The following is a 13,955-nucleotide window of genomic DNA, read 5'->3' as shown; positions in this document are numbered from 1 at the left end:
TCTTTGTTCTAGCTTAGTCAGGTATTAATTTGATTTCACTTGACTGTTCAGCCTTTGAAGTTCGTGCACTCATGTTTCCCTCAGTTTTATTTAGCCTTATATCAAATTTAAAGCCTTGTCAGATTAACGTTACTTGTTCACATACACCAGCTCCACATTTTGGAAACTTTGCCAAACTGTAGTCTGGATCTTTTTTTTTTTAACTTCCCGTACTGTTTTGGCAAGCCTTCATGAGTCTGAAAATGCAGTCAAACATGCAATAATTTCAAAACTTTGAAATAAGTTTTTTTTTTAATACCAATAATAACAACTTTAAAAAGTCAGGCAAAACATTAGAACTCCTGAATTTTTTGTGTCATAACCAGTTCCCAGTCTGGACAGGTGATGATGTTGCAACTGGATGCAGCCACTAAATCCTCTCTCTCAATCCGCTCTGCTTCTACCTTCACTGAAGGGGCGGGAGAGAGCAAAAGGGAAGGGGGACTGATGACTTTTGGTAGCTCTGTGCTCAGAGGTGTGTGCCTGGAGTCTGATGTTCATTCTACCTGTGCAGTATGTCCTTACTGGAGCCTCCTCACGCTGGGCAGACACAATTCTGCGTTCCCACATGCCGAGATTCATACCCCCAAGGATTTTATGATTGTGGGACTACTGATTAACTGGAAAATCAGAGATTTTTCAGAGACAAATTAGTAAAGTAATGAATACATTCACGAGGAATTCCTAGGTGCAAAGGCAGTTTATTATTTTTAAGATCAATTAATAAAATTGGCTTGGGAAGCAGCATCTGGAGAGCAACTCCCTGATCTTATGGGACTAATGTGCAAGTGCAGATTCTGTTTGGTGTCTCTGGGTAAAGCAGAACAGTTCACACAGTCTTCTCTTTCTATTTTTTCTGCTGGCTGTGAAGAAGTGTCCTTGATGAGAAAAACAGGCTCCTGTTTAAAACTTGCACTTGACTGTGGAATTTTTCCCTGTCCAGATCGTTGGTCTCGTAGCTTGTTCAGCTTCTCTGTGGTGCTGGTTTGGAGACATGATGCAGCTTGAGGATGAGGGTGTTGATTGAAGGGGAGGTGGAGACAGGATGATTTTAGACCATACAGCAGAAATCCTGTGATCGAGTGTCTCACAGTTTCACTATTATTATCTAATGGTTTTAGAATTGCTCCAGTAGTGCTATATTTTCATTGCACAGGCAAAGCCTTACTTGTACAAACTTCATTTTTCCATGGTAGAAAGGGTGACTCAGTGCTGATGATCTTTGTTTTTAGACTTCTCTAAAGGAGATGACACCTGGAACACTTAAGATTTGATGAGTTTCCACTTCCAGCTCGGTATCTTAACCTACCAGACAGTTTCTAATACAAGGTGGAAATCATATTAGAAATATTCAAAAAAAGCTTTTCTCATACTTAAAGTAAATCTTGTTAATCATAAGTTGTTAAGAGCTCCTTGGTATAAAGTCTCAGACTTCCGAAATTATCCTAAATAATGCTGTTTAAGAGAATCCTGTGGTAATGCTATTTTCTTTCCATAAAATTGAATTCTTAATTTCAACTATGTATTTAGCTGTTTGGAATTCTGGTCAGAATTTTCAGTGTGAAATCAGAACACCAAATGTTGCATGAGAAAGTGCTGACACAGGAGGGGTAGGACTGCAGTTACCTGACTTGGTGTTGCCTGCTGGGAGCTGAGCTGACCTCTGGTGGCTCACAGAAAGAGGCTCTAGAAGAGCTTGAAGTTTTTTGATGGTGGCTGAAACTGGAGTTTTTTGTCTTAAACATCAGTTTCTGTTTTCAGTGAGGTTTTGCAGCATGAACGTTAGTAAAACTACGCTGCCTTGGCATTTTTCTCCTTGAAATGGATGGGAGATGGACCCCCCAGCCTGTATTGATACCGAGGCTTTTCCCGACCCAGGTGCAGCACCTTGCACTTGGTCTTGTTAAGCCTCATTTTTTTTGCATCCTAGAACACACACAAATTGCAGCAAAGCTTTGAGATAGCAGAAAGGACACGGCAGTGAAGGAGGAGTAATCTTTTCTATTAATCCTAATCCTCCTCTCTCTTTCTTCTGAAGGTCCATACAACCTTGATTGCCAGGTTTTGCTTTCAGGCTGGGCTGTTGATGCCCAAGTAACCTTTGCTGCTCAGGTAGAGCTGCTGGCACAGGCTGTGCTGCTGGCATGGCGCTGCCCAGCTCCGTCTGGGGCGGCGTGTCCTTCCACTGCAGTGCAGCACAATCCTGAACAAGCAGCTCTGCCATGGGATATTATCTGTGCACCAGCACTAGCATTCTGAATAATCATAAAAAACAAACAGCTGATGATGTGCCACCAGTTAGAGAAGAATTACAGTGGAATCTCATGCTGCTGCTGCTGTAGATAAGTATGCTGGTGGTGCTGCAATGACATAAAAAATACTCTCTAAAACCTGTCTCAAAGACATGGTTGCTGAAAAGGAAGGGTTATGAATAACAGTGCAACAGTGAAGATAAGAATTTAATGTGATTTAGGCTGCTACAGTTCCTTAATGTCAGGTTTCATGTGTGATGGAATACATTATTTTTGCTAGAGGGTTAAACACTTTGTCGCTCATCTCAGCTGGCTTTTATGGATTTCCAGGTCTGCCTGCTGAGAAGTAAATTAAATATGTAGCTGCTTCTCACCTTTCCTCTGTTGCTGCAGTAATAGAAGAGAATTTTTCTTGCCAGTAATACAGATGGTGATCTTCGCTCCTGAGATTTATTATTTTTTGGTATCAGAAAGGTTGACAAATCTGCATTATTTCCGGAAGGATTTATATTTCTGAAGAAAAGGATAATAGGCATGCTTCATTTTCTTAAAGCTATGCCTAGGCAATTGGAGGCATAGCAAACCTACACAAACCTTATAAGCATGGCTGAAAAAGAAAGATGAACTACTTTAGGATGTCCTTGAAATATGGTGTTGGATGGGTTTTTTAACTTCACTTGGAAGGTTTGGCTCTTTTTCTGTCAAAAGTTGCCTTTTGCATGTGCTGTTCAGGATCCGTTAAATGTCAGATGGAGGTTAGGAAGCCAAGGGTAACTGTTCTATTTTTATGTATTTATAACCACCTTTTTCTTGTGTTATGATTTCTGTTAATTTTGTTTTAAAATATATATCTGCAGGACAATTAGCATACTATTGTGAAGTAGTTATATATTACTTTAAGTGCTGCTGTGCTGTTGAAAGTATACATGAAAAGAAAAATATTTAAGTAAATGCTATATGGTAGATTTTTGTTTCATTTTCCTTTATATTTTATGCAAAAAATAAATATATATAAACACATTACTTATGTGTTTGCTTGTATATGCATTTCTATAGGAACATGAATTCAAAGACAATGAGACTTAGAGATTTTTGTCTGAATTATATTTTCTGGAATAAAATATATTTAAATGAATAGGGTCACATGCTGACAGTGCCAGAGGCACAGAAATAAACAGAATTGTTTTTATTTGAAAGTATTCCTTTCAATGAGATTATCACGATGTGCATTAGCTGCAGAGCACTGCTGAAAATTTTTCTTTTAAGAATGAGTTAATATAATCAAATTATTTAATCTTTCTTTACCTTCCTCTCTCCCTCTGCTCCCAGCCATGCCAAGTCTCCATCATGACATTTTCCAGCTGTTTTAGCACCTGTATGTACCAGCCAAGAGCAATCTATCACTGTCAGTGTTTAAAGCTGCTGTTGTTTATTTACTGCCCTAATTATGGGCCAGGTTTGCAAACTTGCTTGTTAGAAATGGTTTCTTAGGAAAATCAGTAAAAGCTCAGCAATCTTTGTTTAATTATACTCACACTCTCCCCATTTTTTTCCTTCCCCCTCTCTCCCCCTGCCACAGGAGCCCAGTAACAAACGGGTCAAGCCGCTTTCCAGAGTCACATCCCTGGCCAATCTCATTCCTCCTGTCCGAGCCACTCCACTGAAGCGGTTCAGCCAAACACTCCAGGTAATGGCAGCAGATCCAACTGTGTTAAAAGGGGTATGTGGGCACGGCCACAGTTTTTTTGGGTCCCTGGGAATGGGTGATGCACATACGCACCCCCCCCACTGTGATGTGCCAAACAGGTTCAGGCAGCTTGTGAATATCAAGTCACTCAGCTTCAAACTCACAACTCTCACCTCAAAAAACCACTTCTGTGTCCTGATGATTAATGCTTTTCAATTACCAGTAAGAAAACTATTGCACCTGTAGCATATAAAAATGGTTTACTAAAGGATTACGATTGCTTTTAAAATTTGATGAAGAGAATGTTCCATGACACTTTCTATTAATTTTAGTTGGTTTCTTTGAAAGTGTTATTTTTGGTATAGCTGGCCATGTAGGACTGCTAAATTTCCTTCTGTATAGTCAACTTTGACCTTGCCTAAACAAAAGAGTTAGTTAACAACTGGAAATTTCCAAGTCGTTTTCCAAAGCTGATGATGAAAACTAGTAAAGGGTAAGCAAATTTTAAATGCAGTTTCTATGTTACAGATTAGGTGCATATTAGTTTATAAAGCATTTGTGCCTTCAGACCTAGAGACTGTGAAATATTTGGGTGCTCAACTCCTAAGGGCTCTCCCGAGTGCCAGCTGGGAACTGCAGCACTGCTGTGGGTCTGGCCTAGAAAGCCAGACTGTTTCCTCTTTAAAACAGTTTATGTAAGTAAGCACGTATAAGATCTGAAGAACATTATTTAACAACCTTAATTTCTTTGAGAGGAAATGTAAAAATAACTTGAATGTATTAAAAATGTTCTAATCAAAATCAGCTAAACTAGAGCATTACTGAAGCTACCTGTTAAGGAGGAAAGGAAAGAAATAAAACTTCAGAGCAGGGAATCTTATGGCAAATAAAAAGTCGTGGGAAAGAACCCTATTTTTCTGTGGTGGTAATTATCTAGAAAACAGATATTACAGGGTTTTTCTGTTACATTGGTTTTCCTGTCTTCGGTTCCTCCGGTGTGTGAAGTGCAGACATTGGACAGAAAAGCCGCATGTGCAGGGTTGGAGGAACAGCAGAATGTCTGCACAGCCCTCGGCCTGGGCTTGGGCCAGGTGTAGTCTGGCGTGACTCGAGCAGAGATGCCTGTATTCCCTGGGGTGTATAAATCTCCTCCATAGTCTGCCTCCAGGAAAAATTGGCCCTGCTCTGAAAGGGCTACATTAGTTCCAGTGGCGAGGAGCGTGGAAAGTGAATTGATTTTTGGCTAAACTGCAGCTGAGTGAGACGCTTCCCTTTCCCCAGCCTTACGCAGCTGTTGGCCTCATTGAGGTACCTGTGCTATTGTTCTGCAGTGAATGCCTCTGCCACTGTACACAGTGTCCAGTACAGTATTGTCTTTAATAAAGTTCTTTTAGACTATCCAAAACAACTGTCCTTTCATGTGTGTAGTAGCAGCTTCCTGAGGTGAGAGCTGTATAAATGTGTTTCAGGGCAAATTTTGTCAAAAATAGGAGAGAAAATAGTGGCTTTGCAAGTCCTGCTGTTGCAAGCATTTCTGTTCTGTTCATAATAACTAGAAGAATATATTTTAGTTAACTGTCTGCTTCTAAGCAGATTAAACAGTGATGTTATTCATACCAACCCCTCTAACTATGTGCTTGAAGGAGTTGCGTTGAGAAATCAGCTTGTGTATTCTCTAAATCCTGGATCTGAATCCATTTCCAAGTGATGAATGCTGGTGATGTCCCTCAAGACTGCCTTCATAGCTGGCTGTAAATTGACTTCTTATCTGATTTTGTCAGTAACTATAGAACAGGGACAAAAAAGACTGACCTTGTGCTCAGGTGTCCCACTTGGAATTATTTAGAAACATTCTGGGAAGCACATATAGCTATTTCACTTTATTACGTATTGACATAGGTGTAATTGTGTCTTATGAACAGTTTAGAGCAGGATTTCTTTTCATGGTGTAATTTCCTGTAAAAAAAGGAAAAAGTTGATTTTTCTTACTGAGTGAACCTTATGTATCTTCACTGTTATCTCAGTCAAAACCAATGTCTCCTCTTGCATTGCTGCTTAGATCTTCCATATCAGTAAAATGAAGTAAAGTACTATTATCACCACAGTATGCCAAATAAATGACTTCTTCCCCTTGAAGAAAACAAAACAAAGCCAACAGAACATCCATCTAAAAAGATTACTCCAACAGCATCAGTAAAAGGAATTAGAAAGTTCTGAGACTCCTTTATGGCATTTCAAACAAACCTTCTTACATATTCTTCTGAATGGAAGATACATGTACGAGGAAAAAAGTTTATTATGGATAATTTTCCTTACCTCTGTAAATGTATCTTCCATTTTATATTAATGGACTTTCACCCTGCAGGTCGAAGAGAAACATCTCTGTGTCTGGGATTTGTATAGTGTCTTTTAAGATACGTTGTTAGCAGCTTTTCATGTTTTGCATATTTTATTGATTATAGAAGTATCTGATTATTTTTGGGTATACTCAACTTTATTACAATTATCCACTTATTTTCAATACTTTTTCCATAAGGATTCCAAGTAGCAAACACATAAGGTCGTTTTGGTTTTCTTCTCTCTGGACTTTTTTTTTTTTGACTCTTTGTAGTCTTTTTGTTTCTGTCACATAGAGCACTGTTGAGTAGCTGACTAATGCAGTGCTGTCAGCTTCATCTCTGACAGCCTGTCTGTATACCTGCAGGGTGCCTCATACGAAGCAGGTATTCTTATTTGCTCATCCACCTGGGAAACCAGTTTATTTTATAGCTGTATTTTCAGTCTCTATCAAGACAGACTAATGATTGTGATGATCTGCTTGGTCTTATTCACAGCTGTGCTGTTCAGCTTAAAAGCTGAAAATAGGATCAGAAAAAGAACTCCAGCTGATGCTGAAGAGAGAAATGGAAGTCTGGCTGGCTTCCTCTGCAGCTTCAGTCTTCATCAGTGTGTCTTTAATTTAAGTAGGGAGTCCAAATTATTTCTATCTGTCTTAGGACACCGGAAATTTCTAAAAATCCCAAAGAAGAAAACTTTTTTTAACATCGGTCCCGAATGCCAGGGCTTTGATCAGTAGTGCCCTTTTCACAGCACATGAAGCTCTTTGCTTTACTGCAGCTGAAATTAAGGTTTGCTAATTGCATCAATTAATGTCAGAAACACATAAACCCTTCATAGCAACAGTCTTGTAACAGCCAGGGAAAGCTGTTGCCATCAGAGAAATACAGTAAACAAAATGAGGGGTTGTGTCTGGATTCTTCCCTGGCTCCTTTAGTTTTTGGAATTATATGAAAATTTTAATCACCACAGATGGCCATAATTTTTAAAGAGTGTCTGGGACGTGTTTTTTAAGGAAGCTAGAAACTAGGAAAATATTTTTAAAAGACTGTAGATATAGAAGTGCTGTTTTGACATTCCTGCAGTTCCTTCATGGGATTCTATCACATGACTGATTTTTCTTTTTCTTTTTTCTTTTCCCTTCTTGGTGAGTACTAACCAAAGACACCATCAGAGTACTTGTTTTTAAAACTTTTTGGTAGAACTTCACTTTAGGGCTCTGTTCCATTAAATAAATAACCTCAGTCCTGTGCCCCTTACATTACTTTTCTCAAAGCACTGTGTGATATGAGTTTGCTGTTATTGCTGTGTGCCATTTTATAACATGATACAAGACATTGTTAAAAGGTTTCAAAATCAAGGCGTTTACTTTAAAAATCCATCTGCCTGGTGCTGTTCATTGCAAGTGCTTTCTTCATTCAACATGAAACATTCCTTTATGAGAACACCACCACAAAGGAGCTGTCTCCTGGAGGATGCATATGGGGATGCATGGAAAGGGTCATTCCACCTTGGGGCATGGAATGTTCTGCTTAGTTGCATTCTCGTGGTGATTTATGGATGCAATGCACCTGCCTCTTTTCCCTAATCTTCTCATTTGCCTGTGAATATAACAGGTTCCATGATTCCTTATTATAACAAGTGTAAATTAAGCAGGCAATTTCACCAGTGTTTCTGTGCTGCCTTAACTCTTGAAGGAAGACTAGCACCTGACTTGCAAAGTTTTGGAAGGTTTGTGTGTGTGTGTTTATTTTTAAGGGGTTTGTCAATTCCAAGTGGGACTCAGAATGACTTCCTTTAAAAGGCATTTTATTTATATAATATGTTTTCTGATATTGTAAAAACATACTGTTTTTATAGGCACTGTTTGCATTTTATGGGCTCTTATCTTCAGAGGAGAATTTTAAGTCTTATGCTTTGTATGTGGTGCTTTCAACCTGGAAATGAAGAGAATTTATTTTGTTTTAAATATTCTTACCCAAGGCAGTTGAAAGATGATTCTGTTATGTAAGGCACGTTTTAAATAACAACAAAAGTGTAGAGTATTTCAACTATGTGAAATAGTTATGGCATTTCAGAGGTAGGACCTCAAAAAGAAGCCTCTAATTTTAATGAAGGAAGAAAGGAATCTTTTCAAAATAGCACGGTAAGAGCATAAAGTATCCATTCTTAGCCTGAACTCTTTCTAAGAGTCTACAGGTAAACAGAACTTTCAAATCTCTCGTAAAATTGGCTTTATTGAATTTTAGGACCAGACCACATAGTAGATACAGAGATGCTGGTACCCATTGGTGGAGTTTAGAGGCTCCAGAAGTACTAATAAAGATTCCACAGTAATAGATTATTTCACAGTTTGCTTTCTGCTAGCACTGATTGTTAATGTAGTTCTTCAGCTGCTGAGAAGTAACGTAGGAGCAAATGGTGTGAAAAGAACCTGGCTTGTTGCTTGTCATAAACATTAATATCTGAATATTGACATAATTTTAAGGAAAAGTTCGTTCTTCTCATTTCAGTCAGCTACCCATTTCACACCTTTCTATGTGGATTAGTTTCCTGATCCCATACATTTGAAGAGGCAGGATGTTATCAGTTGAAAGGGTTTCTCCATGTATCAAAACCAGTTTGGTCAGTTAGAGCATTATGGCACTAATTATTTAATCCTCTTATGGACATATCTGTAATGATGATACCTATCAAATCCCTGGTGATTGACAGTTAAAACCCAAAAGTGATGCTTTCAGGTATTAAGACACTTAGTAAGGTAAAAGGAAAGGTTTTGAAGTGAAATCTCCTTTATGAACCCTCTTTCTGCCCAACTGAGAAAAGTTTGTTTTTTTTCTTAAACCTGTAATATGTGTTTAATGTAATGCACACTTTCATCTGATATCCTTGAGGTGTAGGACCTATTGTTTTTCAGTACAGACATCTTTGATCACTCCCACCCCCCAAAATAAATTAAACCCAACAATTCTGTTGACTTACAGTTGATGCAAGTTTATCTGCCAGATTTTGCTGTCTTAGCTTTCCAGAGGTTCTGTGTAACAATTAATTCTTTCTTTCAAAATTAACCAAAAAAGTATTCATAGAGTTTACTCTCTAAATTTTTAAGTATCGGGGATCTAATGAGGCAGATATGGGTAATGCATGAATAATTTCTGTTTACTGAATTGAAACTCTGATCAGTTATGTTAATTTAGTGTGTTGGACCATTCTGCATTGTCCCTGTAGTTCAATCTTGTTGCATGGTATGTGAATGCATTGCATAAGTTTTGAACATGTTGAGGGCAGGACATGGACATAGTTCACTGCAGAAATTGGAGGTATTAAAATAATTTTTCTTACATTCCCAGTACTAAAACTTCTGTGAAGTTCAAAGTAAAAACTAATTAGATAATATATTTATTGTACTGAACTATGTATATAAATTCCCTAGAAAACAAGAAAAGTGCAGCTGTTCTAACCATAAACCCAATTCATCCCTGTATCCGCAGCGCTCCATCAGTTTCCGCAGTGACAGTCGCCCGGATCTGTTCAGTCCTCGGCCGTGGGCTCGGAATGTGCCCCCTGCCAGCACGAAACGGAGGGACAGCAAACTGTGGAGTGAGACCTTTGATGTCTGCGTCAATCACATGCTCACAGCGAAGGAAATCAAGCGGCAAGAGGTCTGTGTTGTTTTGTAACCATAAATTGCGCGTTTGAAAGTTGCCTGTAAAGTGTGGAGTTGGGAATTCTAGTAGGCGTTGGGATGGCACTTGAAGCTTTCCTGCAATTAAATGGAATGTCACCACTCCACTAGAAGCAGAATTCCATCCCTAGTCTTTAGGATTCAAGCTATATTAGATGAATATATTCTTCATAAAAATCAGCTCGTCATATTTCCTTCATAAAATGTGAAGTGACTGAGATCTGTTGTCCTGTGAGGGGCTGCATGTGTGTACCTGTTCTGTGTGACGCTTCCTGTGATCATGGTTGATATTTTGGTGGTTCATGTTGTCCTAGCAATGGTGGATGAACAGGCTGTGCTAGGAACAGGTATCCATCAAGTGATGCATACTCACAGAAATGCACCATCATTTCCCCTGCTGGAAAAGACTGTCTTTGAGGAAGCTTCCAGTGCTAGAAAGATGACATACTGACCAAAAGATGTCTTCCAAAACAAAAAGAGTATGTCGGTGGTTTTAATGTGTTGTACATGACAAAGTCTAAATAGTTCATATTGCAATCAACACAGAGCTCCTACAGAAGCAAGCTTTTTTTATTTTCAAAAGAAATTTTGGGTAGTATCAACAAAGCTTATAACAATCTCTGAGAATACTTCAGGCACTGAGTCATAAATCAAACAACAGTAGTGCCAAGCATTTCTTGTGCAAATTTTAACAATGTACAAGAATTCATAGGAAATAACTTCTGTAATTGAGAACTTCAAAGGCAGCTTATTGAAAAATAAACTGTAGAAACTGTTTGCACAGTGTAACAGTCATTGCTGTCTTGGGGCAGAAGCCAGGACCTTTGATACAGCCCAAATAAGTGAGCTGTATTCCAGGAACCAGCTATGTGGTATTAAGGCATCTGGTCAAAATATAACATCAGTTCAGTAAGTGGAGTATAGATTAAATAAAGATATTTTAGAATATTTGTGTCTGTTTTACAGGCAATCTTTGAACTTTCCAAAGGAGAAGAAGACCTGATAGAAGATCTGAAGTTGGCAAAAAAGGTATGTTAAAAAACACCCAAACAACCCAAAACCACAAAACACAACAAACAGTATTAGTTGGTTCATAGCACTTTAAAAATAATTTTTGCTTTTTATAATTGCTAAAACAGTAAGGGAGGGAAGAAACCCAAAGCTTATTTCTATCTTCTCATTCTTTCTGAAACACTTAAATGTGCTGCTTTCCCCACTCCCCAAATATGAAATTGATAATTTTAATATATGGTTATGAGACTTCAAAATATTCTTAGCAGTTGGTCTGTTTTTACTTACACAGAACTTTAAATTTTTCAACTATCAGTGATATATTAATTACAGAACACCTTTTTTTTTCTTTTCAGGCTTATCATGACCCAATGCTTAAGCTTTCCATAATGACAGAGCAAGAGTTGAACCAAATTTTTGGAACACTGGACTCCCTAATTCCTCTACATGAAGGTAAAACTCAAATAGTCTTTGTCTGCATTACTACTACATGTAGATTTAAAGTCACCTGCTTTATTAAGTGAGGTTTCTCTTCTTTTTTCTAATGATCAGATCTTCTTAGGCGACTTCAAGAAATCAGGAAACCTGATGGATCAACAGAACATGTTGGCCACATCCTTGTGGGTTGGGTAAGGCAGAGTTCATAATCAATTTTGGGGCTTTAGCTTGGAGCTGTAACATAGTTTTTATCAGACAATTTCCTTTTCATATCTAGCATAACATGTCAAAAATATATTCTCAGAATTTTTTTAAAAGGGAGGGCAACTATTTAGAGATATAATGGAAAATTTTCTCTTTTCAGGGATTTTCCATGAAAAGATTTAGACTAGGACGTTGTTTTTAAAGCTTTTGCTCTTCAGGAGACAGACCGTATTTAGTATACTTTAAACAAAAATGGAGAGGCAGACTAGAGTTTGTCTCATGTAGGTCATTTTAGAATCTGCCCCCATTTGTATTCTGGTTTGCTTGAAAAGTCACATTGTATAAGAGCACCCTACAGTTAGTTTTGAATGTCATTCTGTTCCAGTTGTCAAAGTTGTTATTTTTTTTTTTTTTCAGATTTAAGGCACAGTTTTGTCATCTTAGTTTGGTTAAGGTTCTTGAGGGCAATATAGAAGTTTGACTATAGAATTTTACATATCTAAAAAAGGCCAGGTTTGGGAGTACTCATTCCTAGGCTTTTATTTCCATTCACAATTAACGTCAGGCTTCTGTATTCAACTATTGCCTGCATTAAGTAGTTCTCAGTCTTAAGTCATTGATATTTTTAATGCTTTGAAATAGTATTGGAGATCTTTAGGCACTGAGAGATGAGCAAGTGCTTCTAAATTACTGAAATTTTGAACAAGGTCTAAGTACCCTTATAAAACTTATATATGTTTGAAATGCTATTATCAATAAATTGTGGATAAATCTCCAGCTAAAAGAGTCTCACCGTGAATCTCTGATATCCTGAGTCACTTGAAACTTTCAGTAGAGCAAACTGGGCTCTGCTTCAGCTGCAGAATAATCTCTTCCTTTCCTCAGCTTCCATGCCTGAACTCCTATGACAGCTACTGCAGCAATCAAGTAGCAGCCAAAGCTTTACTGGATCACAAGAAACAGGATCACAGGGTGCAAGATTTCCTGCAGCGCTGCTTGGAGTCTCCTTTCAGCCGCAAACTGGACCTTTGGAATTTCCTGGACATACCAAGAAGCCGTTTGGTTAAATACCCATTGCTACTCCGAGAAATTTTGAGACACACACCAAATGATCATCCAGATCAGCAGCATCTTGAAGAAGCTGTGAGTTACTGCTGGGTTTGGTTTTTTTAGGAGATAGAGCACTTTTAGCTTAGGAATAAATTATTGAGGGACGCTACATAAAATACAAAAATGCAAATACTTGATATGTACACCTGAAACTAATACATGAAATATCTAGTACCACTCCCCCAGGTAAAACCTATTTCAATAGCAAAGTGATACTAAAAAACAATGAGAGGATGGAAGGTGTTTTACACAGGTCTTGTCTGATCCTTGTCCATTTTGTATTTACCTTACAATATTGTTTTCCAGTCTAATCTAAGTCAAGTGGAGATTTCTTTTCGGGTTTTAGATCATTCAGATAAGTTTTACTCCCTGGCTTGAGATCTCACATAACCTCTGAATCTAGTAATTAACATCTGCAGGAAAGGTGCTCTGAAATTTGCTTTCATTCCATTTTTCATTTGTAATTGTAATTCCATAATTCCTTTGTGTTGTGCTTTCTGAAGTAAAACTAGGGGAATAAATCCAAGGCTTTAAAACTTCTTCATTAATTGAAAGGGATCCAATTCAGATATTCCTAAGACTTCTGTTGTTTTCTCATGTACATAAACATACACACACATATATCTATATCTATATTTACACACATACATACACACATTAAATTCAATAATATGTACACATACACACAAATGTGTATCTGCGAGTAAATGAGTTCACTGTAGCGGATTTGTTTGAAACACATTTGTAAAGAAATGAATAAATAAGTATCATCACTGTCCTACTGCTTTTGAATAGTATTTAAATATAAGTAAAATTAGTATTTTGAGGACAAAATTTATGATTTGCCTACATTTTAATATTTTGTACATTTTAGTATTTCTCTGCTGAAAACATGACTGCCCTGCTTTTTTTTGGAAAATCCATCTTTCAAAACACATATACCTCACCACTGTTGTTCTGCTATTCCTTCCTCAAATCTCTTGCCCAGTTTAACTTCTCTGTTGTAAAATTGGACAAGTATGGTTTAAATTCAGCACTTGGATATTCACATTTGGATGTAATCTATAAAATACAGTTTTCCCTTGTGCATGTTCTGTAAGACCCAAACAAAAATCATAAATATCTCAAAGAATTCTTCTGGTTATTTCTGAAGTTTGCTTTCCTAGATAGTGCCTGGTGATATCTTCTAGAA

The 13,955-nt window shown here is 37.7% G+C and overlaps 1 protein-coding gene across 4 annotated transcripts in view; it reads left to right on the top strand.

Annotated features, from left to right (window-relative positions):
* The window catches only part of ARHGEF3 (Rho guanine nucleotide exchange factor 3), a 113,917-nt gene that overhangs the window by 93,486 nt on the left and 6,476 nt on the right, over positions 1 to 13,955 (top strand). For all 4 annotated transcript variants that reach the window (XR_003536980.1, XM_027700759.1, XM_027700760.1 and 1 more), the window contains 6 exons: positions 3,871 to 3,978; positions 9,807 to 9,977; positions 10,967 to 11,029; positions 11,368 to 11,464; positions 11,564 to 11,640; positions 12,539 to 12,796. Coding sequence is in view for 3 of the 4 variants with exons in the window: in XM_027700759.1 (XP_027556560.1) it covers positions 3,871 to 3,978; positions 9,807 to 9,977; positions 10,967 to 11,029; positions 11,368 to 11,464; positions 11,564 to 11,640; positions 12,539 to 12,796 (774 nt within the window). In the remaining variant the exon portion in view is untranslated. The remainder of the gene's footprint in view (positions 1 to 3,870; positions 3,979 to 9,806; positions 9,978 to 10,966; positions 11,030 to 11,367; positions 11,465 to 11,563; positions 11,641 to 12,538; positions 12,797 to 13,955) is intronic.

This window comes from Neopelma chrysocephalum, unplaced genomic scaffold, assembly GCF_003984885.1.
Source record: "Neopelma chrysocephalum unplaced genomic scaffold, ASM398488v2 Primary Assembly neopelma1_147, whole genome shotgun sequence".
In the NCBI taxonomy this organism is placed as follows: Eukaryota; Metazoa; Chordata; class Aves; order Passeriformes; family Pipridae; genus Neopelma; species Neopelma chrysocephalum.
The sequence above is the reverse complement of the archived record's forward strand: the minus strand, read 5'-3'. Positions and strand labels throughout refer to the sequence as shown.